We start from the raw sequence: 19,445 nt of genomic DNA, 5'->3' as shown, positions 1-19,445 counted from the left end.
ATGGATGATTGTGTACTGAGGATGGATAGATGGATGGATGGATGATTCACTGTATGACAGGACTGTGCAAAAGTCTTGACACCTTATGTTTTCACACAAACTCTGTTATACAGTAGATTTCTATTTTATGACTTCTACATTATCAAGTCATTACAAAAAACATTTTAGAGTTCCAAATGTTCGTTTTCCAGCATAAAATTAAATGTTACAGGAAAAAAAAACTCTGTAAAAAAAAGCCCCTCTGAGCTCGCACGGATTGCATGCACCACAGTAAGGAGGACATTCGCACGCGCATTTGGAAGATAAAACTGCGCGAACAATGACGTTCAACAGGAAAGTGTGTATTTTTCTCTTCATGTGGCTTTCATTCCAAAGCATCAGTAGACCAAGTCTAAACTCTCCAGCAATATTGTTTTCTACGGAAAATGTAATCAAGATTCAGGCTCAAGTACCTTCGCTCGGTCGGCATTTTAAGCACACCCGTTCTTCGTGTCTGTCACCAAACATTCTTGCGTGCGCAGGGTTGGTTCTCTTGAGACGATCATTTATGACACTTCTGATGATCCAACTGTGTAATGATGTTCAGCTGAACCCTGGCCCAGCCGATACGCAAATCCCGTTTAATATTTCGCTGGCTGAAAAAGGTCTGAGAGTATGTCATTGGAATGTACGGAGCCTAAGCAATGAAAAGTTTGAGGAAATACGCGCTCTCCTTATTACCAGTAAACTCCAACTAGATGTGCTCATCATCACCGAGAGCTGGTTGCATGATGGAAAACTAGACTCCGAGATTTACATCCCAGGTTACAAGATCGAGCGTAAAGACAGGGTGGGCAAGAGCGGTGGTGGAGTATTGATGTACATCTCAAGTGAAGTCACCTACAGCCAACAAAAAGTATTTGAATTGGATGAGCTTGAGCTTCTTTGTGTCAAAGTCACACCGTTCAAGTCAAATTGTCCCTTATTCATAGTTGGCGCATATCGCCCTGATGAATCAGCTGAATATGATCGGAAGTTCGAGAGTGCAATAGAGCGTCTCTACATTACCGACAAAGAAATCCTTCTTCTGGGTGATATCAACATCGATATGCTTGATAAAGAACAAAGTGATCACCGGCTGGTAAAACACCTATCCGGTCTTGGTCTGACCCAGCTTATAAAGGAAATAACTCGCCCCGCTAGTAAAACCTGCTTGGACCATGTCTATTCTAACCGCCCGCAGCACATCCTCGCCACGAAGGTATTTAGCTGTGGCTTGTCGGATCACCTCCCCGTCAGCATCGTACGGAAGTACAAGAAACAGTCCTCTTTTCAAGCGGAGAACATTATACATTATAGGAAATGGAAAAACCTTGACGAACAGGCATTTCTAAGTGACCTTCAAAAAGCCCCTTGGAACGTACTTGACATGTATGATGACCCAGAGGACGTTATCCAGTTTTTCACCCGTACCTTTCTAGATGCTGCCGACATACACGTCCCTCTCATCCGAAAACGGGTTAGGAGACAAAGGCAGCCAGAATGGATGGCACCCAATATATACGAACAGATACAGCATCGAGATTTCCTATTAAAGAAGGCCTGTAAATCAGACACACCGGAAGACTGGAGGAAGTACAGGGACCAGCGTAACGGTACTTTTAGGGCCATCCATAATGCGAAGAGTAAGTATTTCCAAGATTCACTTGAGAAGAGCCAAAGTGCAAAGGAATTCTGGAAGCACCTCAAGAATGCCATGGGATCGCAAGACAAAGCTTCAGTCTTATCGATCAATAAGGACGATGCTGTCACCCACGATCCCCTAGAAATTGCTAATGCTTTCAATGAGTTCTTTGTGTCAGTGGCAGTCAAGTATAGATCATCCAGTGATGACGAACTAAACCTAAAACCACTTATAGAGTTTGTGCAGGCCAAAGTACCTTCAACATCTAGATTCAACATCCCTGAAATACAAGAGGCCTTCGTCTATAAATATCTCAGAGGACTACAGCCTACTAAAGCAACTGGTCTGGATGGTTTATCTGCACATCTACTACGGGTAGCTGCACCAGCCATAGCAAAACCCCTCACCAAAGTCATTAATCTATCCATCTCCAAGAAAATCTTTCCAGCGTCTTGGAAGCTTGCTAAAGTAACCCCTGTTTTCAAGGCTGGTGACCATCTTAGTGTTGGAAACTACAGACCCATTAGCATCTTACCTGTTGTATCCAAGGTATTGGAGCGCCATGTTCACCTTGCAATGTATGATTTCCTCATTCAATATGGACTACTATTCAAACACCAGTCTGGTTTCAGACCGTCTCACTCCTGCGAAACCACACTTATGCCACTTTTCCACTACAAACGCGGCTGAGTCGGGCTGAGCCGTGCTGAGTCGGGCTGAGCGGGGCTGTTGGAGTTGCATTTCGACTACAACCGCGCTGAACCGTGCTGGCTGGAAGTGGGTGGACACATTGGGTGGAGTTAGCGAAAGTGGGTGGACGTCAGGTGATGTCGTTAAGCAGCGCAAACAGTGACATCAGTGATCTTTTAAGCGGTAGTCTCACGACCCGGATAGTAAACAATAAACATGGAGGACATGGAGTCGTTAGTGTTGCTGGTCTTGGTGCTGTGGCTTGTTGTCACCGACAACGCGGACAGATACTGGCAAGAGCGTATAGATGAGGCGAGGCGCATAAGGCTTCAGAAATTCTCGTAATTCGTAATTCTCCTTCTTCCAGGTTTGCGGTGTTTACAGATCCCAGCGCGCTCGCAGGGTGTGTGTGGGCATGTGAGGACACTCCTCCTCACCAATCAGTGCACAGGGGAGTGTCTCCTCACGCCCCCAGCCTCACTCGGCACGGTTTGGCTCGCTTCAGCCCTACTCCAAAACGGTGCGAGTTTTAGGGGCTAAGCAGGGCTGAAGCGAGCTGAGTCGTGCTGGTTTTTGGTAGTCAAAACGCAAGCCGTGTCGGGCTGAAGTGAGCTGAAGCGAGCTGAAGTGAGCTGAAAAAGGGTAGTGGAAAAGGGCCATTATTGAACTTGTGGATAACTTGCTAATGAACATGGATAATGGCCTGTTGACGGGACTTGCGCTCATTGATTACAGAAAAGCCTTCGACCTGGTCGATCACAGCATCTTGTTAAAGAAGCTTAAGGTATATCAGTTCTCTGATGAATCTTTAGAATGGTTCCGGTCATACCTGGAAGGGCGCTTGCAGAAAGTTAGTGTCCAAGGAAAGGTATCCAGCTCTCTTCCTGTAACATCTGGGGTCCCACAAGGGTCGATATTGGGTCCGCTGCTGTTTATTGTCTTCATAAATGATTTACCTCTACACGTGAAGAAGACCAACATGTACATTTATGCAGATGATACTACACAACTTGCATCAGGACGTGATATCCATACAGTGGAAGTGTTGCTACAGGAAGATCTTTCGCTTATCGATAAGTGGGCAAGAAACAACAAAATGGCACTGAATGCTGAGAAAACTAAAACCATGCTGGTGTGCAGTAGACCTAAGCACAGTAAGCTGGAGACGGAAGGCGAGTCCCTTGCTGTAACAATCTCTGGAAATCTTATCAACAGCGTTAAAACCAGCAAGTTACTCGGAATCCATCTCGATGACACACTTTCTTGGGCGGTCCATTCCGAGAAAACGGCTACAAAGATATCCAAGAGACTGGGTTTGTTAAAGCGGACAAGAAAATTTCTAAATAAAAGAGCAAGAATTAGTTATTATAATGCCGTGATCCAGCCTGTCATGGATTATGGTGCGGTAGTGTGGGGAGATTCTTCAGCGAGTATCAGTGACACCATGCTACGTCTACAAAAGCGAGCTGCGCGGATTATTCTGGATGCTCAATGGGATGCACCATCGAAGGCCCTATTTGATGAGCTGAATATCGTCCCTTTCAAAGAAAAAGTCGCACGCGCTAAAGTGAAGTTGGTGTTCAAAGCCTTGTTCAAAGGGTGTCAGGCGCCTGGTTACATCAGCGAAAAGTTCAAAGTTTATAACCAGATACATCAAAAGAACACCAGGAACAGTAGCTGTAATGTAATTCTCCCAAAATGCAGACAATCATTTGGTCAGAAATCATTTAGGTTTAGTGCGGCGAAATTGTGGAACAGTCTACCGCGTGACATGAAGTTGTGTAAATCGCCCATGGAGTTCAGCCGAAGGCTGAGTATGACATCATTTTTTTAGAATTGTGTCACTCTTAGAATTGTTTTTAAAATAGATAGAATATTTTATTTAATTTTATTACTTTTTTGATAGTGTTAATTTCATTTTTGCCAGTTATTTTTCTGAGGGCCATGTGTATGTTATCTATGGATATTTAATGTAACCCTCAATAAATAAATGTTTAAAAAAAAAAAGTTTGTATCTGAGCAGCATATTCCATAAGAGATTAAAAAAGAAAACATTTCAGATTAAAAAAGAAAACATAATGAAAGCTGCTGGGTTTTGGTGCAAAATGAAGAAGTGAGTGTGACAGTCAGGGTGTCCAGAAGAACTGTGGCTGGTTCTGTAAGATGATCAGTAAAACCTGCAGCTCATTTCCGCATAAAACTGCACTCACTGGACCTCAGACTGCTATTGTTTTTTTTTTAAAGCAAAGGGTCGTCTCACACCAAATATTGACTTTATTTAATTTGTTATGGCTTACTGATTACTGTTTATAGTATATATATATATATATATATATATATATATATATATTTTTAATGTTGAAACATTTCATTTCATTATTTTTAAGCCATTGTTACTCTACAGCATTTCTTTACACATGCCTAAGAGTCCTGTATGATCACTAAGAGAACTTTAAAATACTGACTATCAAGACATTTTGTTTAAAATAAAGAATTAATTTGATGCATTCTGATATTTTACACTAGCATTTTGGGTGAAGTGAAAGATTTCAGAATCTAAAAAAAAAAAAAGAAAGAAAAACCGGCTGTGTTAAATTAGGGGTGGAATTGGGCACAGCAGGATGACAGAGCTCGAGGAACACACTTTAGTGATTTTAGCATCTAATTTCAGAACACTTTAATCACCAACTGCCTGGTTACTCATTATATGTGGTCTCATATTTCCAAAAGGTCAAGGGTCATGTAGAAAGGTTGACTCTGACATGACTGAAGCTGAGAAATTGTAATTTCCTTCCTTAAATGTTCTACTTAATGTCGAGAACATTACGCAAAGTGTTTTTACCGCACAGAAATGCATACAGTTTTGTCTTGTTTACAAGGACGACTGCGTGGCTGTCTCTTCCTGTCCAAATGTGCGCTATGTGAATACTGGAGCCGTACGTGCAAGTAGTGATTTTATTAGTACTCATCAGAGTCATAGCCCTGACTGTCAAGAAGGTCAATAATACAATATAATGCAATAATCTCCAGGGCGTAGCTGTATTCTTAATTAAAATACACAACAGTGATGATGGCGCAGAAGGCTAGTAAGATGTAAAGAACAAGAAAAGACCAAGGATATCCGTTTACTTTTTCACTGAGTCCACAGATTAGGAGTCCACAGATTACAAGGCAGGTAGGCATGAGGACAATTGCACTAGGAACTACCAGGTTTTACAGATGATTAAATTTTATAGTTACATCTGTCCTGTGATTCTTTTAAATCCCCTTAGTTTTGTCTTTTTTTTATAACATGGTCGGTATAAATAAATAATACATCTGCCAGATGGCTTTTTATGAAATTACATAGAAACAAAACATAAAACTGATTTAGAGGCAATGCATATTTATGATAAATCATAATGGATTTAGGGAATGTTTTGTACACTATGTACCATTCTTTCAATAAAAAAAATGTGATGTAGATGGATTTCATTTCTAAGACTTTACTCTTTGTTAGTCTTATACCGTACACCTAAATATACACCTGCACGCGCGCGCGCACACACACACACACACACACACACACACACACACACACACACACACCTCAATGAAAATCAAGGAAAGAATAACATTAGTTATAAGTGTGCCTAAGTTCCAGGTCTATCTGATTGTCTGCGCTCCATGAGCAGCTAATATTATTCATTATTCATCGTGATTCATTCTGATTTCCAGTTCCCTTTTTTGTTGTTGTTGTTGATTGCACATTCACTACAGCTTTCATCTAAGTCTGTCTCTCCCCTCTCTTTCTTGGTTACCTGCAGGTTCGGCAATAATGACGAAAAAGATGACAGCGGTGCTGGTGCTGGCAGTTTGACAACCCTTTCTGCAACTGAGAAGTGTCAAATATTATCAAGCCACGGAGCGCCTGTGTTGTCAGGATGTTCAGATTCCTTAAAAGATTGTAGAATTTCAGTCCTCCGCCAGGCAGCCTCACTGGGGAGGGGACAAACGGCAAATTTAAAGCCTCAAACCTGGAGGGACTTGATTTTAATCTGCAGGCCATAACAGCGGAACCATGTAGAGATTTTTTCTGCTCATAAGGGATGTGGGTTAGCTTTCTAGTTCCTTTTTAAGGTTGATTGGTTTGATTTACTTTATGTCTTTATTTCTACACCAGACTGCTAAATAAAAATGGTTCTGCACACATCCCCCTACCCAAGTGCCTTTCTAAGCTTTCTGAGCAACCTTTCCTGGGCCCTGGTTTTCCCTTGTTACTGGATGCTGGACAGGCTCCTGGCCTCATGTGTGGCCACGTCACTTGAAAAGCGAAGGCGTTCGCAGGACCCCTGCTCCTTCCTGGCCCTAGGGATGTTAATTTCTACACCGCTGTACCTAGTACTGCTCCTGGCCTCATTACCTTTTGCCCTGCTGGGATTCCTGGTTTGGGCACCTCTGCAGGCATCCCGCCACCCATATATCTACTCTTACCGCAAACCAGACACAAATTGGGCCGAGCATGGTACCGTTGCAGGATCTGGGGCAGGAATTAGTGAATGGCGCCCACAAGGCCGCAGTTTCTGTTTCAGCAGTGCCAACGTGTGCCTTCTTCCGGACTCTCTGGCTCGCTTCAACAACTTGGCAAACACGCAGCGCAGGGCGCGAGAGGTGGGCAAACGCATCCGTAATGGTGCGAGCCGACCACAGATCAAGATCTACATTGATTCTCCTACAAACACCTCAATTAGTGCTGCATCCTTCTGCAGCGTGGCCACACAAGGCTTCCGACGAACATCCTCAGTAGACCAGCGTCCTGAACCAACAACAGTAAGCGACGGTGACAGTGATCCTGTTGCAGAGTGTCCTGTGCATTCATCTGGTGGAACAAGTTCAGACTGCCCTGTCCATAGCACCCAAAGTGTTCCTGAATGTCCCTTGCACTCTAATGGTGAAGAAGCATCTTCAGATTGTCCAATCCACCAACCGGCAGATATGCAGGCATCCAATGATTGTCTGGTCCACTCCACCACAGTGGCCACAAACTCAGAAGAATGTCCCTTGCATCCATCCGGGGTCCAAATCAGCATCACATCGCCTGACCCTGAGCCTTCTGAGGCCGAAGTACGAAACCATCAACCCAGTGAGGGAGATATAGGCAGCTTGCACAGTCGCACTGCCTCCCGGGAGTCCTTGACCCGTTTCCATGGTGCCACAGATGGAGGACTACCATCCAACAATACACTCTCACAGCACCGTACCTCTGTCTTCAAAAGGCCTCTCGCCCGCAAGCGTCGACACGGGGATGATGGTTTTGACCATGAAATCTCAGCTTTTTTTCCTGCCAATTTGGATTTCCTGTGCCTGCAGGAAGTGTTTGACAGACGAGCAACAGAACGGCTTTGCTGTCAGCTACACCGCTACTTCCCGTATGTCCTGAGCGACGTGGGACGCTATGGCTGGAAGGGTTGCTGCTCAAGATTCAAGTTCTTAAACAGTGGCCTCCTCCTGGCCAGCCGCTACCCCATCCTGGACGCACATTATGAGTGTTACCCCAATGGCCGTGCTGAGGATGCACTTGCTTCCAAGGGTGCTCTTTATGCCAAGGTAAGGGGACTCTTTATGTGGGATTGACATTGTGGTAATTAAGTCAAGCATAGTTGAGCATGAGGAGGCAGATTTCCCTTTTACCATTGTACAGAAACGTTTTCATTTTTAAGTTCCTAATTCTGGGCGGCACGGTGGTGTAGTGGTTAGCGCTGTCGCCTCAGAGCGAGAAGGTCCGGGTTCGATCCCCGTGGCCGGCGAGGGCCTTTCTGTGCGGAGTTTGCATGTTCTCCCCGTGTCCGCGTGGGTTTCCTCCGGGTGCTCCGGTTTCCCCCACAGTCCAAAGACATGCAGGTTAGGTTAACTGGTGACTCTAAATTGAGCGTAGGTGTGAATGTGAGTGTGAATGGTTGTCTGTGTCTATGTGTCAGCCCTGTGATGACCTGGCGACTTGTCCAGGGTGTACCCCGCCTTTCGCCCGTAGTCAGCTGGGATAGGCTCCAGCTTGCCTGCGACCCTGTAGAACAGGATAAAGCAGCTAGAGATAATGAGAAGAGGATGAGTTCCTAATTCTAAGGATCATTGGGCAAATTAATATACTTGATCATAGCTTCAAACTCAGAAAAATTTGGTTTTGCTCGACTGTATGGTGACAGTCTTTTGTGGTGGTCTTTTGCACAGTCTCTTCAGGGATGTATTTGGTTTTTTGTGGTCAGCCTGGTTTGCTCTGCACAATGCTAGCAGTTGCACTCTGCTCTTGCAGCCACTTCCTGCCTTTCTGATTTAAATATCATGCAAATCTATACAAATGATAGTTATTCATGTGACAAAGAAAAGCGCCAGAGATCAACTCTATCGCCAAGGATCGGTGAACAGTGATTTTTGGTTTCATTTTCATACTTTATTTTTAGAGGACATTGATTTGATGATTTGTAATTAAACTGGTACCCTTAAAAAAATAGCCTCAACTAGTCTCAAAACAGGGGTGGCACGGTGGTGTAGTAGTTAGCACTGTTGCCTCACAGCAAGAAGGTTCTGGGTTCAAGCCCAGTGGCCAACAGGAGCCTTTCTGTGTGCAGTTTGCTTGTTCTCCCCGTTCTGTGTGGGTTTACTTCGGGTGCTCCAGTTTCCCCCACAGTCCAAAAACATGCAGGTTAGGCTAATTGATGGCTCTAAATTGAGCGTAGGTGTGAATGTGAGTGTGAATGGTTGTCTGTGTCTATGTGTCAGCCCTGTGATGACCTGGCGACTTGTCCAGGGTGTACCCCGCCTTTCGCCCATAGTCAGCTGGGATAGGCTCCAGCTTGCCCGCGACACAGGATAAGCGGGTTACGGATGATGGATGGATGGATGGACAATCTCAAAACATCCATGTGTGTTTCCATTGGGAATAAATAACACTTTAGACCAGTATGATTCCATGTTGGTGTAGTTTGGGTTGGCTTTGGTGAAATTTGCAAACATTTCTAGCACAAAGTTAAAGGAAACTTCCTTACTGAAAATCATTTGAATTAAAGCTGAAGAAAATGAGATGTCCAGGTAAAAGTTCCTCACATCACAGAAACAGCCAGATCTGCCATATTTCTCTGGGAACCCTAAAGTGATGAATTATGTTCGATTTTGCTTGTCCTTTTGGTACCTTCTGAATGGGACGGACATTATTTTAATCTCAGGAGCCCATAAATTCCTGCCCAGAAATGCTGCCTACCTACAGTAGAACACTTTTATAATCATACACACCAAACAAATCCCTTCTCAAAGGATAATTTAGAGTGGCTCAGAGCAGCCATTGGTCAGGCTTGACTCTGGATGCATGCTCTATGAGTACACACGCTGAATAATTTATTATCGTGGCTTTGTAGAGCACAGTGTGTTTTTGAAGTGTCTCATCCGTAATTCGTAAAGAGAGACGGACTCCTCTGTTTTGATCTTTGGAACTGGCATCGGTTTCTATTATTATGAGTTTGGAGTCGTGCCAGCACGGAGCTGGGTTTTTCATCACGGAGGGATTCTTCATGTTGAAAGTTTATTAATGGGTCATGAACAGTTTGAGAGAGAGCGAGAGAGAGAGAGAGAGAGAGAGAGAGAGAGAGAGAGGAACAGTAGTACTCATGTTTATCACCTGAGTTCCTGGCTGAACTCCAGTTCCGTTGTCAGTGCTTGCCAGACAAGCCTACTAAATGCTCTCTGTGTGTGTGTGTGTGTGTGTGTGTGTGTGTGTGTGTGTGTGTGTGTGTGTGTGTGTGTGTGTGGTGAGAGAGAGAGAGTTGTGAGACAGTAAGTGCTGTTTGCTAAGCAACAGCATGCCAGAGGCTGATAGCGCACATACACACACACACACACACATTGATAAAAGTTGTCAAAACTTCAGGTTTCTGTTGCGTCTTTGCACTTTATAAGTTTTGCACTCTTGCAGGTGTGCTGAAGTGTTGCTATTCAGACGCTAATGAATTCTGGATTCTGATTGGTCAGAAGATGTTGATTCATTTTCTATAACAGCAGCTCTGACAGTAGTGCAGCTGGAAGTCACAGGTTGATATTAATGCGCTCGTTCTAATATGTTATGATTTTGATAGTAACAGTTCATTAGAAAAAGAAAACGTGTGTAATCATTGATGGTGAAGTTTTCTGTGAGAAGACATTTATTTACGATATATGGAAGGAGTCTCCAGTGTCAGTGCTAGATAGCCGTCAGACCTAAAGCTGTATCTTTACCTCTTCAGGATAGAGGAGTTTACATGTTGACATTACACAGGAACGAACCTGTTTTGCGGATAATCCACAACATTAACATTTATAGTAACTATGACCACCCTGTGATGTTTTATTTTAATATAAGAGCACAACGTTGAGTGTTTTATTGCTGACATAATTAACAGTTATTCCATGAAATCGAGTCGTACATGAGCTGATAGCCGACGAGTTGCGTAGCACCGAGTTACCTACTGTATAAGCCATGTAGGACGAGATTGAGTGGAATAACTGTTTTATTCTATCCACATTCACTGGATTTTGAGAAACAGAGCATTTTTATTTTTTGCAAATTCGATAAATAAAAACTTTACACAAAATGTCCAACAAAATCATTTCCGCTCAGGCTGACTTCTTAAAAATATATCGATGGCTCCACAAATTGACTTCAGTGTTGTTGTTTTTTTTGTAGAAAATGGCGTTTTACTGTCGTACCGAGGTATAGAATAGCTTTAGATATTTATTTAATTCTTCTTTGGACATTTCAGTTCTGTAATTTTCAAACTTCCTTGAGCTTTTGAACCAGTCTAAATAAATTCAACAAATTTTAATGCTGAAAGATGAAGAATGTAAACAAACCGGTGAAATGACAGGAACAATTTGTGAAAAATGCGATAATAATAATTCTTGAAAAATAAAAAAAGGTACGTTCTTACCATCAAATATTTTCATTCCATATTTTGTTGCCTTTTTTTTGTATTTTTTGGGGTTTTGTTTTCAAGTAGAGTTTTTATTTCGTCCTCGGTTGGTTCAGCAACACGATCCGCCATTTTGTTTTTCTCTACTCACGATATATGAGCTGATAGCCGAGTAGTAGAGTAGCCAGTCGGAGCACACGATTGCTCATATCCAGTGAATGTGGATCGAATAATAAGGCGTATGTACTGTATGAGCTGGGTGTGGTCAGGCACTGAAGAGCTATCAGTGTGAGCCATTACCTAATATGGAACTTATGCAAGAACTTAAGGCTTCCTAAGGTCATGATTGGAGTCAGGGGTTCATTCTCCAAAACATTTTCAGTCTGTGTCCTTCTTCATCTTCCAGAAACATAAACTAAAGAACCTCTTCACATAGTAACTTCATTCAAGCTTGCTTGCACTGGTCTTGTAAATAACATGATGGATATGACTTTTCATCCCTCCTTTTTTAATCCCTCTATCCATCCATTTTTTCACCTTAGGCTTTGAATGGGATTTTTTTTTTCCAAACTGTGCCCATGTCATCAATTTTTGAAATAATACCTACAAACTGGGCAACACTACAAAGCATGCTACCTCTTTTCATACTTTTTTATCATTCCTGTTTTCTGTTTTTTCATCCCTCGCTTTTCCTCCAATTGGCTTCCATTCATTTTTCCAGGCCTAATTGCTCCCAGAGATTAAAAACTAAGACCACCAAAGTTGGTAAATGTTGTTAGGTTGTCGTACCTTATGTAAATATGGCATAACTTTTTCCCTGCTCTTCTTTCTTTCTTTCTTTCTTTCTTTCTTTCTTTCTTTCTTTCTTTCTTTCTTTCTTTCTTTCTTTCTTTCTTTCTTTCTTTCTTTCCGTCTTTCTTTTTCATCCCTCCATCCTCCAATTAGAAGGTAGAGTCACAAAACTTGGTAAATGGATTCAACTGCACAAGTAGAGCACTTCACTGCTTTTCCTATGGATGACACTCATCTATATCACCCTTCTATTCTTTCAGTCATCCCTCCATAGCAATCCACTGATTTTACTACTCCTAGAACTTTTAAGGTTGAACTGTTAAACTTTGTACAACCCCAATTCCAAAAAAGTTGGGACACTGTGTAAAACATAAATGAAAACAGAATATGAAGATTTGCAAATCATTGAAACTCTATATTTTATTAAAAGTAGTACAAAGACAACATATCAAATGTTGAAACTGAGAAATTTTATTGTTTTTTGAAAAATATATGCTCATTTTGAATTTGATGTCAGCAACACGTTTCAGAAAAGCTGTGACGGGCAACAAAAGACTAAAAAGTTGTGTAATGCTAAAAAAAGCAATTAGGTTAATTGGCAACAGGTCAGTAAGATGATTGGGTATAAAAAGAGCATCCCAGAGAGGCGGAGTCTCTCAGAAGTCAAGATGGGGAGGGGTTCACCACTCTGTGAAAGACTGCATGGGCAAACAGTGCAACAGTTTAAGAATAACATTCCTCAATGTAAAATTGCAAAGAATTTGGGGATCACATCATCTATGGTCCATAATATCATTAAAAGATTCAGAGAATCAAGGGAAATCTCTGTATGCGAGAGACAAGGCTGAAAACTGACATTGGATGCCTGTGATCTTCAGGCCCTCAGGAGACACTGCATTAAAAGCAGACACGTGTCTGTAGTGGAAATCACTGTATGCGCTCAGGAACACTTCAGAAAACCATCGTCTGTGAAAACAGTTCATTACTGCATCCACAAATGCAAGTTAAAACCAGATATAAACAATGTCCAGAAACACCGCCACCTTCTCTGGGCCCGAGCTCTTTTACGATGGACTGCGGCAAAGTGGAAAACTGTCCTGAAGTTTGATGAATCAAAAGTAGAAATTCTTTTTAGAAATCATGGACACCACATCTTCCAGGCTAAAGAGGAGAGGGACCATCCAGCTTGTTATCAGTTCACAGTTCAAAAGCAGCATCTGTGATGGTATGAGGGTGCATTAGTGCACATGACATGGGTAGCTTGTACATCTGGGAAGGCATCATTAATGCTGAATGATATATACACGTTTCAGAGCAATGTGCTGACATCCAGACCAACTCTTTTTCAGGGAAGGCCTTCCTTCTTTCAGCAAGACAATGCCAAACCGCTTTCTGCACAGATTAAAACTGCATGGCTCTGTAGTAAAAGAGTCTGGGTGCTAAACTGGCCTGCCTGCAGTCCAGACCTGTCTTCCCTTTAAAATATTTGGCATATTATGAAGCACAAAATACGACAAAGGAGACCCCGAACTGTTGAGCAACTGAAATTGTATATCTGACAAGAATGGGACAACATTTCTCTTTCAAAACGACAATAATTGGTCTCCTGAGTTCCCAACCGTTTAAAAGTAGAGATGATGCAACACAGTGGTACACATGCCCCTGTCCCAACTTTTTTGAAATGTGTTACTGATATCAAATTCAAAATGAGCATATATTTTTCAAAAAACAATAAATTTTCTCAGTTTCAACATTTTATGCGTTGTCTTTGTACTATTTTCAGTGAAATATCAGGTTTCCGTGATTTGCAAATTATCACATTCTCTTTTTATACAGTGTCCCAACTTTTTTGGAATTGGGGTTGTATGTAGATTCAACAGCTGAAATAAAGCACACATCTATCTATCTATCTATCTATCTATCTATCTATCTATCTATCTATCTATCTATCTATCTATCTATCTATCTATTAAATTTCTTTTTGCTTTATAAGCACTAGTATTTCCTTCAGGAAATGCAAATCTAGTTGAATAAACACAGGTCCAGAAATTTACTGAATATGTACCATCACGATCTGTGTTTGTGAATGTAACATCGGTGTTGTGTTCAGTCTTCTCTTCATGCTAAGGTACTTAAGAATGACACAACCTCAGGCTGAAACAAAGAACCCTGGGAATAAAGAGCTGTTTTCTGGAAGGTCTGGGAAATATAGGAATCTGGGAATATCGTATTCTGCGATGTGACCACAGGATTCTCTGTGGGAATTTTGGGAATATAATAAAAGGCTGTGAATATTGGACCCTCCCTAATTGAGGATTGAACACTGTGGACTGTTATTTGGACAGAGAGAGAGAGAGAGACTAAAAGTCCTATATTTTCATGCTCATGGCCCTGAGGTATTGCACTGAAGCTGTCCTGATGGTCCTTGTTGCCTGACACCTTATTAGTGCTGGTTGGTTTTTCCTTTATTTTCTCAAGGTTTGATGAATGAATATGGCCGACGGCGTGATAAACATGAGCGAAGGAAAGAAGCAGGAAAGGAGATGGAGTGAGGAACAGATGAAGAGAGGCAGAATATTAATTAAACTTGTTTCCCAGAGGATGCAGCACCTCTCTAATTCAAGCCTTCCTGAGCACACACTTATCATTCCTATTATTAGTTAAAAGCTGACTGAGGTCTCAAGGGACGAGAGAGAGAGAAAGAGAGAGAGAGAGAGAGATGCCTCAGTTTATATGAATGTCTCCTACAGGTTCTTGAGGCTGGTATGTAAGTGGGTGTGGGTGTGTCTATGTGAATGTCCAAGTGTCACTTGGTGTTTGAACTGTGTGTGTCGTTCTGTGTCAAAGTCTCACTTAGGATTTGTGTTAGGTGTGTGTGTGTGTGGGTGTGTGTGTCCGTCCCACGTGGTGCCTGAGTCTGTTATGTGCAAGTGTGTGTGGGTGTGAAAGTGCCTGACTAAATGTCGCTTAGTGTTTGAACTCTGTGTGTGTGTGTGTGTGTGTGTGTGTGTGTGTGTGTGTGTGTGTGTGTGTGTGTGTGTGTGTGCGCGCGCGCGTGTGTGTACACACTGAGTTTCCATGTTGTCAGGGTCACCATATAAGGGCACTTGTTAGGTGTATAGGTGTACAGTTACTGTCTGTAGGCCATCTGTTGCTCTGCACAAAAATATTGATGCCTCTCTAGCTCATGCATCACAGTGGAAACATGCGTTTATTCCACTTTAATACAAACTTATGGCACTTTAATACATATTCCAACTTTGTGGCTCACCTTGTAGGCTTTAGTCTCGAATAGTAGTTATACAAACTAAAGCTCATCTTTCCGATGCATGGTGTGTGTAAAAAAAAAAAAGAGTTAGTTTACATTTTTAAAGTCTCTTCAGTTGTATTGAAAAGTGTATGTTTAAAGGACTCACTTAATTTCACGGCTTTCCAAAGCTTTTACACAGCAGTTACTTATATTGTACATATAATTTTAAAAAAGTGTAACGTATAATAAATACCTAGAAGGGCACTTGGAGAGAGCAGACCTCCATCAAGAACAAAAGTCAATTCATCAATGATATGGAAATCTGCAACCCCAACTTCTTTAGAGTTCTGGACCCTTATAGGTATTTCCAATGGAGTCATTTTATTTCTACATTGGCTATGTTTTGAACTTCACTGCCACGTACTGGATTCAAACATGCGTGGTGTTGTCAAGAACAGAATTCCAACTCGCAACGGTAGTGAAAGTGGAATGAAATTTATGGACCTGCCCCTTAACTCAGATCCACTCCAAAATGTAATGGCTTCTTCCTTGATTCATGCTACACCCTTCCACCAAGTTTCATGGCAATTGGGTCGGTAAGTTTTCCACAATCCTGTTTACAGTCAGATAAACAACCACACAAACCACACTGAAAGGTAAATATCAGAAAGGTAAAAATCAATCCTAACAAAAGAAAAAAACAGTCAAGCCTCTTTATATGTAAACATTTCCAGTTCAAAAAATAAATGACTTTTACAGATCCAATTCCAATCTTCCAACAAACTGCCATTTGTTCCTGTTTGTTACAGGATCTGATATCCGAAATGTTTTCTCCGGTATCTGACAGTGTTGTAGTCAAGTCATTAAACTTCGAGTCCGAGTCCAGTCTCGAGTCCCCAGTGTTCAAGTCCAAGTCATGAAAGAAAATTTTGAGTCGAGTCCGAATCTAGTCCACTATTGATCCAAGTCGAGTCCAAGAACAAGACTCCAACGGCACTATTTGACGGTGTCTGTTGCTGCCTTTATGTGAAAGCGTCTCTGCTACTGTGTTGAACTAACGTTACTGCTCGACTCCTCCATTTTAGTTAACAGGCTACAGATAAAAAGCTTGTTCATCGCTCAGCAAGCCCCGCCCACTATCAACAAGGCAAATGACATAAGAGAGGGTTAACACTAGCTAGTTCATCACTTAGCAAGCAGGCCCCGCCCACTATCAACAGAGCAATGAACTTAGCGTGTCACTTCCTTCTCTGGGTGGAGTCTTGCCAAATGACGATTGAAGTTCGAGGTTGTCCTCGTCGTCTCCTCGATAGTTCTTCTACATATGGAACTCATAGCAGTGCATTTTTTCCGCTGCACGAGAACTGTGTATAAGCAAAGTTGTCAATCTTAGGGGCGTTCTCTCCAGGCATTTAAGCACCATTAATGTTAGTTTGTTCCTGAACATGACATGAACAGATGAATGTGCATTCTCTTGCACAAAATTAGTATAAAAATCAATGTAGATATAAATATCTTATGCCAAATTATGGCATGTTACAAAAAAATAAAGAAATAATCCGAGTCCTCGTCTCTGATTTATGAGTCCGAATGCAGTTAATGCACGAGTCCGAGTCATCAGTGCACTGAAAAAAGTAACCTATAGAATTTACCCAATAAATCTGAGGTAACAATTTGCATTGACTTGTTTGGGGTAGATTTAATTCCATATACTGAGTATAAAATAACTGAAATAAAGAGCTATGAAATACTTAAATAAATTGGGTAAAAATTACCTCACATTTATGTATCTATTCAACAGCTACTTTCTCACTGAAATTGGGTAAAATTATCTCTTGTTTGCTAGTAGGTAATACCTGATAATTACTAATCAAAGGTAATTAATATCACTTAGTAACCATTACTTATTCGGAGAAGGTAAGATGTACCCCCCCCAAAAAAAAAAGACTTTCAGATGGTTCATCATCTCAATGTTTTTAATCCATAAAATCATCAAAAAAACAAACAAACACAGAATAAAGTGCAGTACAACAGCTTCACACAACATTTCAAGTAATGAACCTGTTTTATAACTCACTAACTAACAGCCGGAGAGAGGAAGATGGCAGTCCGAGAGTTCCCTGTCCCGCTCACTCAAACGCGCACTCTGACGCATGCGCAATTTGGAGCACAGGACTCATGGCTTTGGGGTATATTTTACCGTATTTTTCCATGTAACGGTTGTTACTGTTAACGAATAGGTAGCATATGTATAATTTACCCATTACTTTATAATTCCTTGGCTGACTGCAATAATCGAGTAAATTTTATATGGTTTGCATAGATTATATTTACCACTCTCCAAAATCACTTCTTACAGTGTGCTCAAGTCCAAGTCAAGTCACAAGTCCTTAAAATGAGGGCACAAGTTGGACTCGAGTACTACAAGTAAATATTTCTGCTGGTATTAGCCCAACACTGATACCAGGTATGGGATTGGGATCAGTGTCATCTCTACTTAAATGTGTATTCTACTTGTTTCTTTTGGATCATTGTACAATTTGCAAAAAACAAAACAAAACACATACAAATGAAAATGAAGAGTTTGGTTCCAAAACACGATAAACACCAAATTTGAAAAATTGAAACTCCCACCACCAAACCATGAGCAATTATCATACCTTACTCGTACCATATTCAGTTTTCGCCAAAACACGATATCTGCCATTGATTTACACACTGCATTACGGCCTTTCATTCCAAAACACAACAAGCGCCATCAGCAATTTTTCTCAAAACCAGACATATCCATTTGGCCAATCAGAGGCTGCCATTGGCGTGAAGTCTTCTAAGATGGCTGCACCCATGAAGTAGGAAATCGCTTCGTCACTTCTCGCATTTATTGGACAATTTCACGCTGAATTATGAATAATTTCGATAAAATCATCTAAAAAAATCTATAAAATAAAATAATCTATCATGAAAGAACACAGTTAAATGCACTTTAAATAGAATTTGGGGGAAAATGCCGTGGCGTGGATATGTAGCGACTCGACAAAAAAATAATTACTTGGTTCAGTTAAAAGCTGTTAATTAGTTCTGGATTTCATTTTTGAAGTTTATTATCATTAAGGAGTTAGTCAATAAATTTTAAAACAGGATACAGTGGTTTTCCTTTTATCACTTCCCGTAATTAGAAAAAAGTGATCTTTGTAGAAACAGTGGAATTGGATATATAGCGTTTTGGAACCAAACTCTTCAAATGTCCCTTTAGAGGCGAATGCAGCCCAAACCCTCCTGCTACTGGTCAACGATACAAATTCACAAGTTTCTTTTGTGAAGTCGATAAGCTCTGGACGTTTGCAGAGTCACACTGTTTGCATACATGTCAACCTTTAGTTCCCCACGCCCTTACAAAATCTGTACTTTTCCCTTATATACACCCATGAGCCCTTATACACGAGAAAAAATTCCAATATACAATCCAAAGCACCGATTGTTTTATTCCACATTATACACTTCTATTGTAATAGGCATATTTATCACACTGCATCAAGTTAAAGGGATCAAATAAGCATGTACTGAATAAAAAGAAATGTTAGATCCCAGAGAAAACAACTGAATTAAAAAGGACTATATGTCCAGTCAAGTAAACAATTATCTACTAAAGAGAACAACTGAACTATAAACTTAATGATTTAATATCCATTGTATCAGTAATACCAGAATTATTGATGTCAATTTTGCAAATAAAATGTATTAATATTAAATAGTTCATAAAAATGACACAAAGTTCTATTTGACAAGTGCTGACATCACCTACAATATTCCATTCCACCAAAGAAAATTACTTGAAATATAACAGCAGTACTAAGTCGGTATGTTAATTAAAATAGTAGGTTACATGTAATAAATGATATATAATCATGTCAAACAGTAAATGAAGGTTAGTAAAAGTTCCATTTGAGAAAAAAGTGTCAATTAAAGATGACCGAACCACGTAAACAAGGATAAGTGAAAATATTAATAAATTATCAAGTTAAATTGAAAATCTTCCCAGTAATTTATAACAAGAATTTAAATCTTATTCCTTTTCGGAGTGTTTTTTGTTGGACAAAGATGTTGCAGATTTGGCACGAGCTATAATATCACTGCT

General features: G+C 40.9%; 1 protein-coding gene across 2 annotated transcripts in view; it reads left to right on the top strand.

Moving 5' to 3' along the window:
* Positions 1-19,445, top strand: part of smpd3 (sphingomyelin phosphodiesterase 3) — a 146,507-nt gene that overhangs the window by 47,657 nt on the left and 79,405 nt on the right. For both annotated transcript variants that reach the window (XM_060928403.1, XM_060928401.1), the window contains exon 2: positions 6,160-7,939. In XM_060928403.1, the coding sequence (XP_060784386.1) occupies positions 6,530-7,939 (1,410 nt within the window). In that variant the 5' untranslated portion in view covers positions 6,160-6,529. The remainder of the gene's footprint in view (positions 1-6,159; positions 7,940-19,445) is intronic.

The sequence above is a fragment of the Neoarius graeffei genome, chromosome 8, assembly GCF_027579695.1.
Source record: "Neoarius graeffei isolate fNeoGra1 chromosome 8, fNeoGra1.pri, whole genome shotgun sequence".
NCBI classification, from domain to species: domain Eukaryota; kingdom Metazoa; phylum Chordata; class Actinopteri; order Siluriformes; family Ariidae; genus Neoarius; species Neoarius graeffei.
The sequence above is the reverse complement of the archived record's forward strand: the minus strand, read 5'-3'. Positions and strand labels throughout refer to the sequence as shown.